This window comes from Lactuca saligna, chromosome 4 (assembly GCF_052625555.1).
Source record: "Lactuca saligna cultivar CGN05327 chromosome 4, ASM5262555v1, whole genome shotgun sequence".
Lineage (NCBI taxonomy): Eukaryota > Viridiplantae > Streptophyta > Magnoliopsida > Asterales > Asteraceae > Lactuca > Lactuca saligna.
The window spans coordinates 135023919-135039828 of record NC_136420.1 but is presented as its reverse complement, the minus strand read 5'-3'; the positions used below and the strand labels follow the sequence as shown (position 1 = coordinate 135039828).

Sequence of the window (15910 nt, the reverse complement as noted above, 5' to 3'; positions counted from 1 at the left end):
TTAGTTAATTCAAGTTCCGAAAATAATATTTAAAAAAAGAATTTTTAGATTTTTCCATTTATTTTGCATTTTAAAATTATTTGTTAGAATATGTCACTGTAATATTCTATTTAGAATATTTCACGCATTTAAAAAAAAACGGGATTTTTTTTATTTTTTTTAGTTAATTCAAATTCCGAAAATAATATTGAATTTTTTTTTTGGATTTTTTCATTTATTTTGCATTTTAAAATTATTTTTAGATTTGGTCTCACGGTCTCACAAAATTAGAATGGTCTCAAATGAACCTAAACCTATATATCTTATAATACAAATCCGACTATTTTTAAAAATAGATTGAATAAAATAATAATATTTTTTTAAAACGTCGAAATCATTAAGCTAATTGTACAAGTAATCACTAATAAAATAATATTAAAATTTAAACAAACTCTTATAAATTTGCTCTTCCAAGGTTTTGACCAGATCTTTTTTCATCAATATAAATACTCAACACTCTATAATTTGATCATATCATGAATTTTCTTTATTTTTAATATGATATGTTTCCTAAAACAAACTAATGATTGAATTCTCCATCGAAAAGAAATTAATTGTCGAAACAAACTATTTGTCGTCCGCCGCTTTGCGCGGGTAAACGGCTAGTGTATATATATATATATATATATATATATATATATATATATATATATATATATATATATATATATATATATATATATATAGTTAGGTTCATGTGAGACGACCTAATTTTTTGAGACCGTGAGACACATTTTTTTATTTTTTTATTTTTTTTAGTTAATTCAAGTTCCGAAAATAATATTTAAAAAAATAATTTTTTGATTTTCCATTTATTTTGTATTTTAAAATTATTTTTAGAATATGTATAGTGTAATATTTTATTTAGAATATTTCACATATTTTTAAAAAAAATCTTAGTTAATTCAAGTTCCGAAAATAATATTTAAAAAAAGAATTTTTAGATTTTTCTATTTATTTTGCATTTTAAAACTATTTTTTAGAGTATATCAGTGTAATATTATATTTAGAATATTTCACGTATTTAAAAAAAATGGATTTTTTTTTATTTTTTTTAGTTAATTCAAGTTCCGAAAATAATACTTAAAAAAAGTATTTTTGGATTTTTTTTCATTTATTTTGCATTTTAAAATTATTTTTAGATTTGATCTTACGGTCTCACAAAATTAAAATGATTTTTAAATGAACCTGAACATATATATATATATATATATATATATATATATATATATATATATATATATATATATATATATATATATATATATATATATATATATATATATATATATACTAGCCGTAGACCCGCGCAAAGCGACGGCGAAAAATAGTTTCTCATTCAGCAATAAGTTCTATACGGAAACATGTTAGACTTCAAGTAACACAAAACATATGCATATTGTTATCGATCGGTTTTACGGCAACAAATAAATGTAACCCTCGCAATACAAAAGAAACAAAATATTTTGGTGTGTAGTGTACGTTTATAGTCCTTCATTTTAGAAATCAGGACACATCCATACGAAGTGACTTGCTTATACCTTTATTAGTATTGATAAAGTTAATAAAAGGGAGAATCAAAGTTAATCTTAATAACCCGGTTTGCTTGATACAGATTAGTCTAAACGGATATATCCTATTATCCACTTTAATATCTAAAGTTTTAAACCGAAAAATAATAAACTTAATACAACCATATTTCATGGAACATGAATAACAAATGGAATACTAATTTTCTATTAGTTATAAATCATACATAGATATTTTTTCTTAATATTAAACAAAGTATTTGATTTTACAACTAATTGGTCAATTTCGATTAGAGGGCATAAACAATAAATAAAGCTTAAAAAAATTACAAATAAAATGGCCTATATAATGGATTATTTGTTTTATTTTAATTGGATAAGAGATCGGGTCAAATTTTTGGAAGAGATAAGATTTGAAAGGTAATCAGATTAAAATTTAATATTATTTTATTCATGATTAGTTGTACTTTATGTTTAGAGAGTTGAACGTCTTAAAAAAATAATATTATTTTATTGCATCTATTTATAGAAATAGTAGGATTTCTTTTATAAATTAGTAAAGATATATATATATATATATATATATATATATATATATATATATATATATATATATATATATATATATATATATATATATATATATAACATTTATTTTAAGTTTTCAACGACATAATTGAAAAATAATGTATACAGCCGCTTTAATGTATTTACATGCCTATTATTACTCTCAATTACTTCTCTCCAAAGAAAATCTTGAATATCATAAGACAGTGGTGTGACGCCCACCTTTCAAGAAGTCCAAGAACACAAATTAAGAGGGGATTTATACTTGTCTGAGATCGCACGCTGTTTGCTTCTTCTTTCTTCTTTCAAAAAACGAAGATCAAATCCCAGCTCTAACTCTTCTCCATGGGTAAGCTGTTCATTTGATGTAGAATACTATCTCTAATTTTGAATTCTAATGATTTTCTTCTTCAGTTTTCAAGTCAGAACCCTAGTATTTAGTATTCAAATGATTGATTCAATCGATGCAGTTAAATCGCTTCTTAGTGATACTATTTTAGTCCTGTAACGCTTGAAATTTCAAATCCTTTGTGATTGTGCTTCAATTTTGATGTTAGTTAGTGGTTCGGTGCTATTGATTGCTATTGTTTTGAATTCGGTTTGACTCAAATTTGATTATTAACTTAAGCTTGTAGTGTTCTCTGACAGAAGCATAACCATGTCGGATCTTTCATCGACTTAATTGATTTCGCTTATCTCTTTTTTCATTATCATGCAAAACACGAGAGTTTGCAAATCAGTCATTGACTAAAAACCGTGTTCATGATTGGATCTGGAAAAATTATCGATGAAACAAGGTGAAGTGAACCTAAATCAATAACCTGCCTAGCTAATTTAAGCTTTCCCTCCTTGAAAACATAGATAAGAATGAGCAATACCTGCCATTAGCAATAGTAACCAGTAACAATTAGGTTATGAATACTCAAGGGTTTGTAATAAAACTATCTTCTTCTTACTATCAATCAAAATCTTAAACTTTAGATCATGTGAACTTATGCTTCTGAATTGAAACTAGTTTGAAAGTTCATAAGTTTATATAAAGTTCCCAACTCATTTGTAACCATGGAAGTGATCTGTTTTTCAGATAGAGAAGCTGAATGTTGCTCCACACACCTGATAGATGGGGATGGTACTTTCAATGCAGCTGGACTTGATAATTTTATCAAACAAGTCAAACTGGCAGAATGTGGACTTTCTTATGCTGTTGTAGCTATCATGGGCCCACAGAGCAGCGGTATGAATTCAAAGACTAGGTCTTTTTTTTTTTTTTTTTTTTATTGAAAATTATTAGCAGTTTTGTAGGGGTATTCAACTTTTTACTAATATATCCATTGACATTGTTGTATATATGCAATTTGACAGGGAAGAGCACACTTCTAAATAATCTTTTTTATACCAACTTCAGGGAAATGGATGCTTATAGGGGAAGGCATGTTTTCTTTTTCTTTCTTTTTATTTTATTTTCTTGGCATACAATTTGCTGATTTCTCTTTTAACAGGTCTCAGACCACTAAAGGTATTTGGATAGCAAGATGTCCTGCTATTGAACCTTGCACCATTGTAATGGATCTTGAGGGCACTGATGGAAGAGAGAGAGGAGAGGTGATTGTGAACTTTTATTTTCTTTCTTATTTCTATTTTCTTGCTTTATTTTATTAACATTATTCTGCTTCTTCAGGATGATACTGCATTTGAAAAACAGAGTGCACTTTTTGCACTTGCTGTTTCAGATATAGTGCTTATAAACATGTAAGTTTACTGCTTGCTTATATAAATTGGAAAAATCATAACTTTTTGTGGATATAAATTATTAATTTTTTGATCAATTTGTGTTATATAGGTGGTGTCATGATATTGGGCGTGAGCAGGCTGCAAATAAACCTCTTCTGAAAACTGTTTTCCAGGTATGTTTTTTGCACCTATATATTTATAGTTATACTATTACTTATATACATATTTTATGAACTGTTTATTGATCAGGTTATGTTGAGGTTGTTTAGTCCACGTAAAACAACTTTAATGTTTGTTATTCGCGATAAAACAAGGGTAAGTTTTTTTTTTTTTTTGTCTCTTTTATCTTACTGCTGTATACATATATTTTATATAATCTGATGCAAGTATTCTTTTTTATTTCTCTACAGACACCTCTTGAAAACCTAGAGCCTGTCTTGAGGGAAGATATCCAGAAGGTATCTTTTTTTGTCTTTTTCGTATATATTTTATTATTTCATAAACGTATAACTTTTAATGATATGTTATTTTTCTGTAGATATGGGATTCTGTTCCTAAGCCAGAAGCCCACAAACACACCCCACTGAGTGAATTTTTCAATGTAAGATGCCAAAATATAACATTTCAAATTTTCGATCTTTTTTTTTTTTTTTTTTTGTATATTTACTCTTTCCTTATATAAATAATTTCATATCTACCAGGTTCAAGTTGTTGCACTGTCTAGTTATGAAGAGAAGGAAGAACAATTTAAAGAGCAGGTATGTCCCTTTTCAAATATTTACAATCATACCCTTTTGAGATATTTATATTTATATTACTTATTTACTTTCCTGTCTTTGAAGGTGGCTGATTTGAGGCAAAAGTTTTTCCATTCCATTGCCCCTGGTGGTTTAGCAGGTGATAGGCGAGGGGTAGTTCCTGCTTCAGGTTTTTCCTTCAGTGCACAACAAATTTGGAAAGTCATCAAGGAGAACAAAGACCTTGATCTTCCAGCTCACAAGGTAATAATAATTTTACACTTTTTTTTTAATAAAATTTGACATATTGTAAAAAGATATTAAATTTTTTTGTCAAATTTTCAGGTGATGGTGGCAACTGTACGATGTGAAGAAATTGCTAATGAGAAATATGCTTCGTTTGTTACAAACGAGGTACATATTTAATATTTTGGTAACAAATTATTTTAAAATGTTAATTTTTTTAAAATACTTGAATTAAATAAATTTTGCAGAATTGGCTTGAATTAGAAGAGGCTGTACAATCTAGTTATGTGTCAGGCTTCGGAAAGAAGCTTAGTTCATTACTTAACAAATCTTTATCCAGGTAATAATAATAAAAAATTCCCTTTTTAACCTCGTTTGAAAGCATTAATATGGAAGTTTTATTTATTTATTTATAAATATTTCGTTTCAGTTATGATGAAGAGGCAACTTACTTTGAAGATAGTGTTAGATCTGCAAAGAGAAAGCAATTGGAAGAGAAATTGTTGCAAGTAATGTTTTTTCTTATTGGTTGTTGATATGATTCTTGTTCATTTTTATTTATTTATATTATTATTTTTTTAAAATTATATTCAGCTTGTTCAACCAGCCTACCAATTAATGTTGGAACATATAAGATCCGGGACATTGGAAAACTTCAAAAAAGCTCTTATTGATGCATTGAATGGTGGACAAGGGTTTGCAGTTGCTGTACGTGACAACACTGCAAAATTCTCAAGACTATTTGAAGAACAATGTGAAGGTATATTTCCAAATTTACCCTTTTATGTATATTAGATATTTGACTAATGTTCATTCAAACGCAGATGCAATTATCAAACAAGCGAAGTGGGATTCGTCTAAAATAAGAGATAAATTTTCACGTGATTTAGATTCACATATTCTTGAAGTTAGAACAGCTAAACTATCTGAACTTAATGCACTATATGAGGTAAATAATATTAATTTGTAAATTATACAAGTGTTATAAAATCTTGTTGGTGAATTTATGCATTTTTTTTTGTAGACGAAATTGAAAGAGGGATTATATGGTCCAGTTGAAGCTCTTCTAGAAGGTGGTAGTGATGATACATGGGCTGCAATAAGGAAACTTCTTCATCAAGTAACTGAAAAAGCTGTTTCCGAATTCTCTTTTGCACTTTCTGGTTTTGAAATGGATGAAGAAGAAAAAGAGGATATGATTTTGAAATTGAAAAATTACGCAAGAGGGGTAGTTGAAGGGAAGACAAAAGAAGAATCTGCTAAAGTTTTGTATCGTATGAAAGAAAGGTACTGTATGCATGTTTTATTCAGCGGAATTGGAATTCGGGATTCCATTCCATTCTGTTGGAATCCTTCAAATTCCATGTTTGATGGATTTCACCATACCTTTGTGATTCCTTTATATTCCAATTCCTTTAACAAATTCCTTTCCTTCCAAAAACATTCTACAGATTTACATCGATTTTCAACCATGATAATGATTCAATGCCACGAGTCTGGACTGGAAAGGAAGATATTCGAGCAATAACTAAAATGGCTCGCTCTTCTGTAAGAATCATTTCATTAAACTAAATTTCATGTTAAATCTATTATTATTTTTTTGTTAATTTATTTATATTTATGTTTCATTCAGTCTTTAAAGTTGCTCTCTGTGTTGGCTGCAATTCGTTTGGATGAAGAAAATGATACAATTGGGGACACTTTAGTCCTTGCATTAGTGGATCCTAAAAAAGCCACTAATAATAAGACTACCCTTTCAGACCCATTGGCCTCAAGCACATGGGAAGAGGTACAATTTCATTAGTTTCTTTATTATATATTCTTTCATTTTTAATTTTCCTATTATAATAATAATATTCTACTTATATAAATCTACCCATAAGAAAAAAATTTTGCTTACTATTTTCTTTTGCGCATTTTATTTATATTCGCTTGCTTGTGTCCAGGTTCCAGCTACAAAAACACTCATAACTCCTGTTCAATGCAAATCCTTGTGGAGCCAATTTCAAAAAGAAACCGAATATACAATCACTCAAGCTATAGCTTCCCAGGTAATTTTTTTTTTTTTTTAAAAATCTTTGATATTTATTTAGATTGAATTGTGAGGGTAGATTCGTAATTTTATCTGCAATTGTTTCTTCAGGAAGCTAATAAACGCAATAACAACTGGTTACCACCTCCATGGGCTATCGCTGCCATGGTGGTGCTTGGATTCAACGAGTTCATGACTCTTTTGAGGTTATTTTCGTCTTTTTACATTAAATAAAACCAGTCTTCTATTCTCACTTCCACTGATATTAAATTCCTTTTTTTTTTTTTTTTTTGGGTTAGGAATCCTTTATGGCTGCTTGTTATATTCGTAAGCTACCTTCTTGCAAAAGCTTTATGGGTCCAACTAGACATATCTGGTGAATTCCGAAACGGCGCTGTGAGTTTTCATTTCAACTTTCAAAAAACAAAAACTCACACCATTTAAATTATATAAAAATCGTATTTCCTAAAATACCCTTTTGGTTTGGTTACAGCTTCCAGGGATTTTGTCACTATCAACAAAATTCATTCCAACAGTGACGAATCTTCTTAGAAAATTAGCAGAACAAGGGGAAAGGCCTGTGAACCCAACACCACAAAGTATTCAAGGGAGTACAAGTGGTTTTTCATCAACTGCTTCATCTGAGGTGACTAATGAAATTGAAATGGAGTACAGTAGCCCTACATCAAGATCACACAACAAAGATTTATGAATAACATCGTTTTCTCACCCAAACCCAATAACCCGCTCTCTGTATCTATGAAAAACTTGTTTATTTTGGCGGATAAAAAAACGTGTCATGGGCTTTTTTTTCAAAAGATACGACATGTGAGAAGGTAATAGAGTTTTAATAGGATATGCGTATATTTTTGTATTTGCGTGTTCTTTTTGTCATCATAGATTTGGCCGATTTTGGTTGTATCAAGGGGGGGAAAAACTTGTGATTTTGGATTTGTAAGTGACTTGTATACGTTGGGTATAATGTGGCTGTGTTCTTCTAGTTTGTGTTGGATTTGGTCGTTTAATATATGGTTTGGAATCGTTTATTTTTATTTATTTATTTATTTTTTAAATTGCTTTGTTAGTTTTTTCAAACTTGAACAACTTGGTGTTTTTTGTTGGTATTATTCTAATAAAAATTTGAAGTTAATGATTTAGGATGGCTTGTGTTTTGATTTTGCTAATGATTTTTTATTGTTCTGGTTTTGATTCGGACATAACATTAGGGGATGTTTTACAAAACTAGCTTTAAGCTTAAAGCTGTAAGCTGTTTAATTTTTATTTATGTAGTGTTCGGTGAAAGTATTTGTAAATTTTTACGGATGTAAAATGATGTGCAATATAAAGTAAAAAGACTAAACTGCAAAATTGGTCCCTGTGGTTAGCGAAAAAGTGTGGATGGAGTTCAAAAAGTTTTCAACTTGCACCATTAGTCCAAAATAAAATAATTCTTGTGGTTTTGGTCTCTGAAAAAGTTGAAAAGATTATTTTACTCTTTTAATTCTTTTTCGTATTTTTGATATTTATTTTAATATCTTTTTAATATAAAAAAAGTAAAAAGAAAATAACTCATATCTTATCCCATCCCCTACCAACCGTTACCTCTCTCTCTCTCTCTCTCTCTCTCTCTCTCTCTCTCTCTCTCTCTCTCTAATCCCCCACCATGTTTTTCCTTCGATCTCAAACCACTATTGCAGTAGTACAGATCCTCCACCACCAACACCGACCCACACCTTCCATCATCGATAAACAAAAAAAAAAAATCAAGAACCTACAACATCTATTTGATCTATTCTTTTCTTCATGTAAACACTCACCCACACACAAACTCTCACATACGCTCTCCCTCTAATAACCTCTTTTTGTCTTCTCACCTTGAGCTACCCATAAATACTTTTAACTAGATGAAATTGCCACGTTGTAGTAGCAGTTCCGGATCAATAATAAATGAAGATGGAGGGTTATACATATGCATACACCAGATAATGGAGGAGGGGGGTTCCAGATCTGCATCATTTGCTACCACTCTTGCTTTTATTCTTAAAAACATTCTCAATGGCAGTGAGAATAATTTCTCAGCTCTTCTAGAAATCTCACCATTTTCACATAAAACATATCAAAATAATAAATAAATATACAATTAGGTTTGATTTTCTTACTTCTTTCTTGGTTTTAATATCGATTTCACAACTATGTCTTGTTTGAAAGCTTAGGTTCTTGAGCATCAGAAAAAATCGAGAGGTACAATGACCCTCTAAGAGATAGATATGGATTGAAATTAAGAGGAATGATAATTGGACGCAGGCTAGTAGATTAGACACCTCATTCTTTCTCTTTGACTTTCTTTCTATCTCCCTTCTTCTCCTGTTGAGCAACACCAAATCATTATCTCACTATCCAGTCCCATCCACTAAATAATCCATGCAATTGGGGAATTTTAGGCAAACGAGTCTAACTCGTTTGATTTGGGAGAAATATTTGGATATGGGTCTTCTTCGAAATCATCGCCATCATCTTTAAAATTTGGAGATGACAGGTAATAGCAAGAGTTTTGAGCAGACTAGAAAGAATTTGGTGGGTGGGTTTGATTATGAAAGAAGATGAAGGATTTAGTTATTGGTGTGTGAGTGTAAGTGTGTGTGAGAAAGAGCTAGTAGAGAGGGGGGATACCGGTGGAATGATTGGGTGAGTGGAGTAGAATTTTATTTTATTTTATTTCTAAATATTTAAATTAATAAAGAAAATTGAAAATACAAATGGAAAAGGTAAAAGAGTCATTTCAAGTTGTTCAAGGATCAAATCCATAAAAAGTTTATGATTTTGGATCAGTGGTGCAAGTTGGAAAATTTTTGGACTCCATCCATACTCTTTTGCTAACCACAGGGACCAAAATTGCAGTTTAGTTAAGTAAAAACGTCAATTTTTTTTTTACTGATGTAAAATGATGTGAAATAAAATTAAAATGCTTGAAGTAGTTTTTGAATTACTTTTTTTTTGTTTAAAATAATAGCTTTAAGTTTATATTTTGTAATTTTTTTTTAAAAATTTGATTTAAAAGAAAAAAAAAAGTACATGTTGAAGCAATATGTCGGTGGCATTAATGTCAACTGTAGTAGTTAGATCATTGAAAGCAACAAACGTGATCTTTGACCCGACAAAAAGAGATCGGAAAGAGTACTAAATTACTTTACCAGAAAGGTTGCATCTATTTTCGGATCGACTACCCAAAAAAGTTTTACATTTGTATTCACATATAAGTGATAAATTTTACTCTTTTTGAATAAATAAATCAAAAAAATGTCTAAAAAAGAATGTGATGGTATGATTGTTTGGGGTTTGACATTTGAAAACCTGGTTTGATTTTAGGGTTATTGATGAGAAAGATGAAGACATAAGAGCAAATGTATAATAGTCATTTTTATAAATTTAACAGTTTGATCCAAAAACAAAAAGGGTCCTACAACATATGGATATAAAAGTGTACAAAAACTGTTGTTAAAATAATAGCGCAATGACTAATAACAAAACAATATGACAAAACTTGGTACATTTTTTGGTTAATTGTTCTTGACCTTTTTAACTAATTTTTTTACACTATCCAAATCAAACCTGTTAACAATAAAACATCGCTCAAATTGAGTTATTTTAATTATAAGGTTGAAGTTGAGCTGATAAAATAGAGGAAGGTATTTGGATGTACTTATGCAACTAATTATTAGAATATTAGAATAATACTTGCTGTAATAAGTTTATAATTTTTGAATAAATTGAATATCTTTTTGATAATTTATCTAACTGGTTAAATAATCAACATTTATCAAATACTTAAACAACTTATCACCAATCCAAACAGAATGTTTACAGTAGGTTTTATTACATTTAATTATCTGATTCTGATTCTGATTATTCTATATATCTCCAAAATCCACATCCAAACATCCCTGAATCAAACCTATATCTTTGAATCTTTACAAATTAGAAGAAAACCCATGATCACGTTCATGTTCATGTTCATGTTCACTCATGCTTCCTCTAGACAAACCTCTTAATCGTCTCCAGAACTTCTTCTTCCTCTCCATTTTCAAAGGAGCAGAATTAAACTGACGTCTAAATGATTCAGACTCCAACCCCTCCACATTCTGAATCCTCCCACCCCTCAAATCCATACCCTGAAATCCAATCTCCATATCATATTCATACCCACCACTTGTCATCTCTCTTCCAGTCTCTTCTGAATAATCCATCATTTCAAAATCACCCTCTTCACCATGGCTCCTACTTCTTGGAGTCATTTCTCTTATTTCATCAAACTCATTGCATACAAGTTTCAAGGCTTGAACCACTTCACCCATGAACGGGCGGTGAGATACTTCTGGTTGAACACACATTGAAGCTATGGCTGCTACTTTGAGTATACTATCGAATGGGGTGTTTGAGTTTATGATGTCATGGTCAATGATTGACTCAAGCGACTCCTTATTTGTGAGAAGTGGTCGAGCCCATGCGACTAGGTTTTCTTGACCGGGTGGCTGCAATAGGTCCACTGGCTTTCGCCCTGTTAGAAGCTCGAGAAGGACTACTCCATAGCTGTAAACATCACTCTTTACAAGAAGATGGCCCGTCATTGCGTATTCCGGTGCCAAGTAGCTGTATAAAGTTAGCAGTTAAAAAGAGAGGTGAGGCTCCAACATATATATAAAAAGACCCAAGCTCTCATACCATATTAGATATGTAGAGCAAAACGAGAGAGGTGAGACTCCAATATATATATATATATATATATATATATATATATATATATATATATATATATATATATATATATATATATATATATATATAAAGAGATGGAAAACACTTGCTCTGATACCATGTTAGATATGGGAAGGAGGGGAGACTGCAACATATATAAAAGCCAGATGAGATGGGATAGCCGAGAGGTGACGTACCCAAAAGTTCCCATGACATGTGTTGATATGTGCTTATGTCCGTCCAATGCTGTTCTAGCCAAACCGAAATCCGAAACTTTAGGGGTGAAATCGTTTTCGAGCAAAATGTTGCTTGATTTGAAGTCTCGATGAATGACACGTGGACTTGAATCTTCGTGTAAGTATGCTAAACCACGAGCTGCTCCTAGGGCAATCTTCATTCTAGCACACCAATTTAGCGGGGGGATCTTGTCCGCACCTAAGGAAACATTTTAAAAAAAAAAAAAAAAATTATGGTCATTTTCTTTCAACAAATCTGAGCAACGCAGGACTGAATCTCAGTGGATCGTATTGGTTACTCTGTCACTCACCATGTAAATGAGATTCTACACTTCCATTTGGAACAAGCTCGTAAACGAGACACCGAAAATGGTCGTCTGTACAAATACCCAACAGTTTAACCAAGTTTCTATGGTGAAGACGACTCAGCATCTCCACTTCGGCTAAAAATTCACGACTTCCTTGCCTGTCATCTCTCTTAAGAACCTTCACTGCAACTTTCCGCCCATCTTCAAGAACACCGCTATAAACAATTCCAAAACCACCTTCTCCAAGTATTCTACTCGAATCAAAGGTATCAGTAGCCCTCTCCATCTCGCTCAAACTATAAATCTTCGCTGTTCCTGTGTATGCTGCTAAACTTGAGCTAAATGACATTGATGTCGAGCTTTTCCTGCTTCCAACTATCAACGATTCTCCTGTACCTAATCAAGTGTCAATTGCTTCGTATAGCTAGTGTTTGATGGAATGAAATCACTAAAGAATGGAACATAGGGTTACCTGATGGTTTCGTATGTCCACGAGGGTCTTTCTCTGTTCGGGGATTGGAAGAACAGCATCCGCATTTCAACAAGACAAGCCACAAGGCTCCGATGAGAACAACAAAAGCTGTAACAGACGATAAAATCACCACCGCGATGATGCTTCCATTTGGCTTGCTCTTATCCTCCTTCCCGTTTCTGGGTATGTCAACTCCGATAGGCTTCAACGGTCTTCCTCTATCACTGTTTACAGAATCTGATTGACCGATTGTCACATCGGAATTGGAAGGCAACGACGGCGGCGAAGGTGGAAGCCCTATTTTCAGATCAAAATAATACAAAATCAAGTTTCTGAAGCTCTTCATTTAGACGATGAGATAGTAAGTGCGTAAAACCTGGATAGCTAATGGATACGACTTCATAAACTCCAAATCGAGCTCTGTTTATCGAAACTTGTTTCTTCCAGAACTTTTGGTAGATCGAAAACGCGGTGTCGGGATCGAAATTTTGATTCAGAGGTACCAAATTGACGAGAACGATGGTTCTGTCAAGCTGCTCTCCGGCGACATTGGCTCCCATGATTCGGGCTTGACTTACATTGAGTGAAAGACTGGTGGAGATTTCTTTAGCGAGTTCTGCAACTAATGGAAAGAATGTATATGGAGAAATAAGGAGGCGTAGTCGAACTTCTATCGGCCACACACAAGCACACGGCGACCCCGCCGGCGTGTATGTCAGCGGCTGCACGCAGGTCACTGTTGTACAATCTACACGTAAAATTTAACCGTGTTCATAATTTTGACCTTTAAGAAGATGAACATAAATAACAAAATGATAAATGTATGTGAGACGTAGTTGATTATTCATATATGTTTTTAATCTAATTTTTTATTCCAACAAAAAAAGGGGTTAATATCGAGTAATGAATTATGTAAGATATTGAAAAATACTACTAGTTTTCAAAAAAATACAAAGCAAGTAAACGTTTTGTTAAATTCCTTTATTTTAGGGTATTTTGTGAACAAAACTTTCTGGTGGTTTACCTTCATTGGGAGGTGGTGGAGGTAGCGTGAAAACCGGAGTTGGGGGAGGAGCTGTATTCTTAGTCAACGAGTAGCTTGATGGAGATATCATTGGCCCTTTGAACATAATAATAATACCAACGTAACAACATTAATTTATTGCTCATTATGATGGAAACGAATTACAAATGAAAGGAATGAACACAACATTGTAATGGTAGACTACTAGACTTGAAGGAAAAATTGAAATGACACATTCAAAAAGTTTTGTTATGTACAAATAGAAACCAAAACGAAATTAAATTGTAAGTTGTTTTTATAAGAATAAACATTTGTTGACATGATAAAAAGATTAAAGCTATATAAATTTACCAAATCGGTTAGTTGGATCAACGGGTGATGGTGAAGGAGCAAATGGAACTGTTCAAGATGATCATAAAGTCAATGAGAAATCTTAACATAATGACTAGTTTTCGGGATATTCTGTAATGACAAAACTAACCTTGTGGGGCGTAAGTTGGTGGTTGAAGTTGGTACAAGGGTGTAGGGGCAATATGGTTAATTTTCGATCTTTCATGATGATATCTCTGGAAAGATGTGCTAGAAAAAGGCCTAAAACCTCGTTTCATCCATTTCGTTGCATGAATTTTAGTGGGGCTTGATGCAGGTGGAACACCATGATCTGCACACCGAATGTTTAGGTTTTGACTTTTCAAATCAAATGAGATATTTTTAGGTTTTGAAATTGATATGAATGTATTTCAAATAAGCGAAAGTATATGTAATATGTGGAAAATGTAAATTAATCATATTAAATAACAATAAGATAGAAATAAATAATTAGAAACCATGGCAAATTTCAAATTAGAGTTATGAATGTTTTGACCAAAACGTCAAATTAGTGATGCATCTCTAATCATGTGATATTGACTTCACGGAGCACTACAATACCTAACTCAGCACCACCGTCCCAAAAAAGAAAAAGTACAGTTTTCGATTTTAATAATTGAAAACTAAAATTTTCCGATAAAATTTGCAAGAAAGATTATAATTTTTTCACAAAACAAGCCCCATTATTGTCAAATTTTGTGGTCAAAATAACTCATTACTCGATTAAAAAAGTCAAAATTGTATTTTGTACGATTATACTATATCACTACAAGACTAGAAAACATTAAATACCAATCAAAAGGTTACGATCTGTGTATCTTTATGGAGGTACTATAAAATTAAAATGTAGACTAGAATGCATTGAATAGATGGAATAATAATAATGTAAAGCAGAAAGTAATATGTAAATAAGGGGATCATTTTTCCTCGAATCAAGAATAAGAATATCAAGAACTTTGGTTAAATGAACAGCATGAATTTCAGTATAAATTTCACCAAAGAAGATGAAAATCTATAAGAATTTTAGCATTCTCCATCAAATTTGACCCTAAAATCACAATTTCAAGAAAACCCATGTGAGGAAAATCAAGAACATAGAATTATGATCATGGATCCCCATGGCTAACATATAAAACAGTTAAAGAATCAAAATATTTTCAAGAAATTTGAAGTTACCTGCAGATCTAAGAGCCAAAGAATTACCACCGACAAATAAAATCAAGAATGTGATCAACCGGAGAATCACTTGAAACCCCATTAACAAGCAAAACGAACATGACATTCATAACAAGGGCTTCAAACTTGGATCATCCCCACAATCAAGAATTGGAATAAACACTTTTAATCTACCACCCATAGCTTCTTCTTGCAAGATGTAGGGGTGGAAAGACCAGATTTGTTTACTGGAAGAAGAAAAGCTCCAAATTTGCCAAGTTTATAATTAGTTTTTGCTATTAATGGAATGGTGATGTCTTTGGACATCTATAATCAAAAGGGTGTTTGCTCTGATAAACAGGGGAAATCAATAACATTCTCACCCTCATTCCCGAAAAGCAATAATGGATTCATGAGTTTAGTAGTGGAATAGGACTCGTACCATGAGTGATGAATTGATGAGAAAGAAAGTAAGAGAGAGAGAAAGTGGGGGCATTCGATGTTGATTTTCTTTTTTATCATTATTTGAATGCTCTCAATAAAGGATCAGTCTTGTTCCTAGTGAGATGTTAGTTGAAGTCTAGCAAGAAAAATTGGATTTTTAAATTTGATTAGTCTGTTATTTGGTTTAATTTGACTTTTGTTGTCTAATATTCCATTTAAGTAGTTATCTATTTGAAGATTCACATCATCCAATCTTTGAAAAAAGCAAG

General features: G+C 31.7%; 2 protein-coding genes across 3 annotated transcripts; one reads left to right on the top strand and one right to left on the bottom strand.

Annotated features, from left to right (window-relative positions):
• Positions 1-2295: 2295 nt before the first annotated feature.
• Positions 2296-7933, top strand: LOC145042846 (protein ROOT HAIR DEFECTIVE 3-like). The gene is made up of 23 exons (XM_078991347.1): positions 2296-2484; positions 3220-3369; positions 3498-3564; positions 3635-3737; positions 3814-3884; positions 3976-4039; positions 4116-4181; positions 4277-4324; positions 4405-4467; positions 4568-4624; positions 4709-4867; positions 4949-5017; positions 5098-5189; positions 5280-5358; positions 5444-5609; positions 5674-5798; positions 5874-6136; positions 6301-6397; positions 6483-6638; positions 6796-6900; positions 6993-7087; positions 7181-7277; positions 7375-7933. The coding sequence occupies exons 1-23, from the start codon at positions 2481-2483 to the stop codon at positions 7591-7593; spliced, it is 2415 nt and encodes an 804-aa protein (XP_078847473.1). The 5' UTR covers positions 2296-2480; the 3' UTR covers positions 7594-7933.
• A 2770-nt stretch (positions 7934-10703) lies between these two features.
• LOC145042845 (receptor-like serine/threonine-protein kinase ALE2) lies at positions 10704-15705 on the bottom strand. 2 transcript variants are annotated; one of them, XM_078991345.1, is made up of 9 exons: positions 15219-15705; positions 14155-14334; positions 14025-14072; positions 13674-13769; positions 13026-13397; positions 12650-12946; positions 12181-12573; positions 11831-12068; positions 10704-11528 (listed from the first exon to the last, which is right to left on the bottom strand). In XM_078991345.1, the coding sequence occupies exons 1-9, from the start codon at positions 15322-15324 to the stop codon at positions 10850-10852; spliced, it is 2409 nt and encodes an 802-aa protein (XP_078847471.1). In that variant the 5' UTR covers positions 15325-15705; the 3' UTR covers positions 10704-10849. The 2 variants fall into 2 exon arrangements, with proteins under 2 accessions (XP_078847471.1, XP_078847472.1); XM_078991346.1 differs by having other exon boundaries at positions 12181-12567.
• Between the last annotated feature and the right edge of the window lie 205 nt (positions 15706-15910).

Bases quoted from the DNA above. Each gene is read 5' to 3' on its own strand.
- LOC145042846 (XM_078991347.1), top strand. The intron at 5,799-5,873 runs GTAAATAATATT...TTTTTTTTGTAG, and splicing joins AACTTAATGCACTATATGAG to ACGAAATTGAAAGAGGGATT. The intron at 6,901-6,992 runs GTAATTTTTTTT...TTGTTTCTTCAG, and splicing joins CTCAAGCTATAGCTTCCCAG to GAAGCTAATAAACGCAATAA.
- LOC145042845 (XM_078991345.1), bottom strand. From the start codon at position 15,324: ATGTCATGTTCGTTTTGCTTGTTAATGGGGTTTCAAGTGATTCTCCGG. The intron at 14,335-15,218 runs GTAACTTCAAAT...TTCGGTGTGCAG, and splicing joins TTTGGCTCTTAGATCTGCAG to ATCATGGTGTTCCACCTGCA. The intron at 12,069-12,180 runs GTGAGTGACAGA...ATGTTTCCTTAG, and splicing joins TGTAGAATCTCATTTACATG to GTGCGGACAAGATCCCCCCG.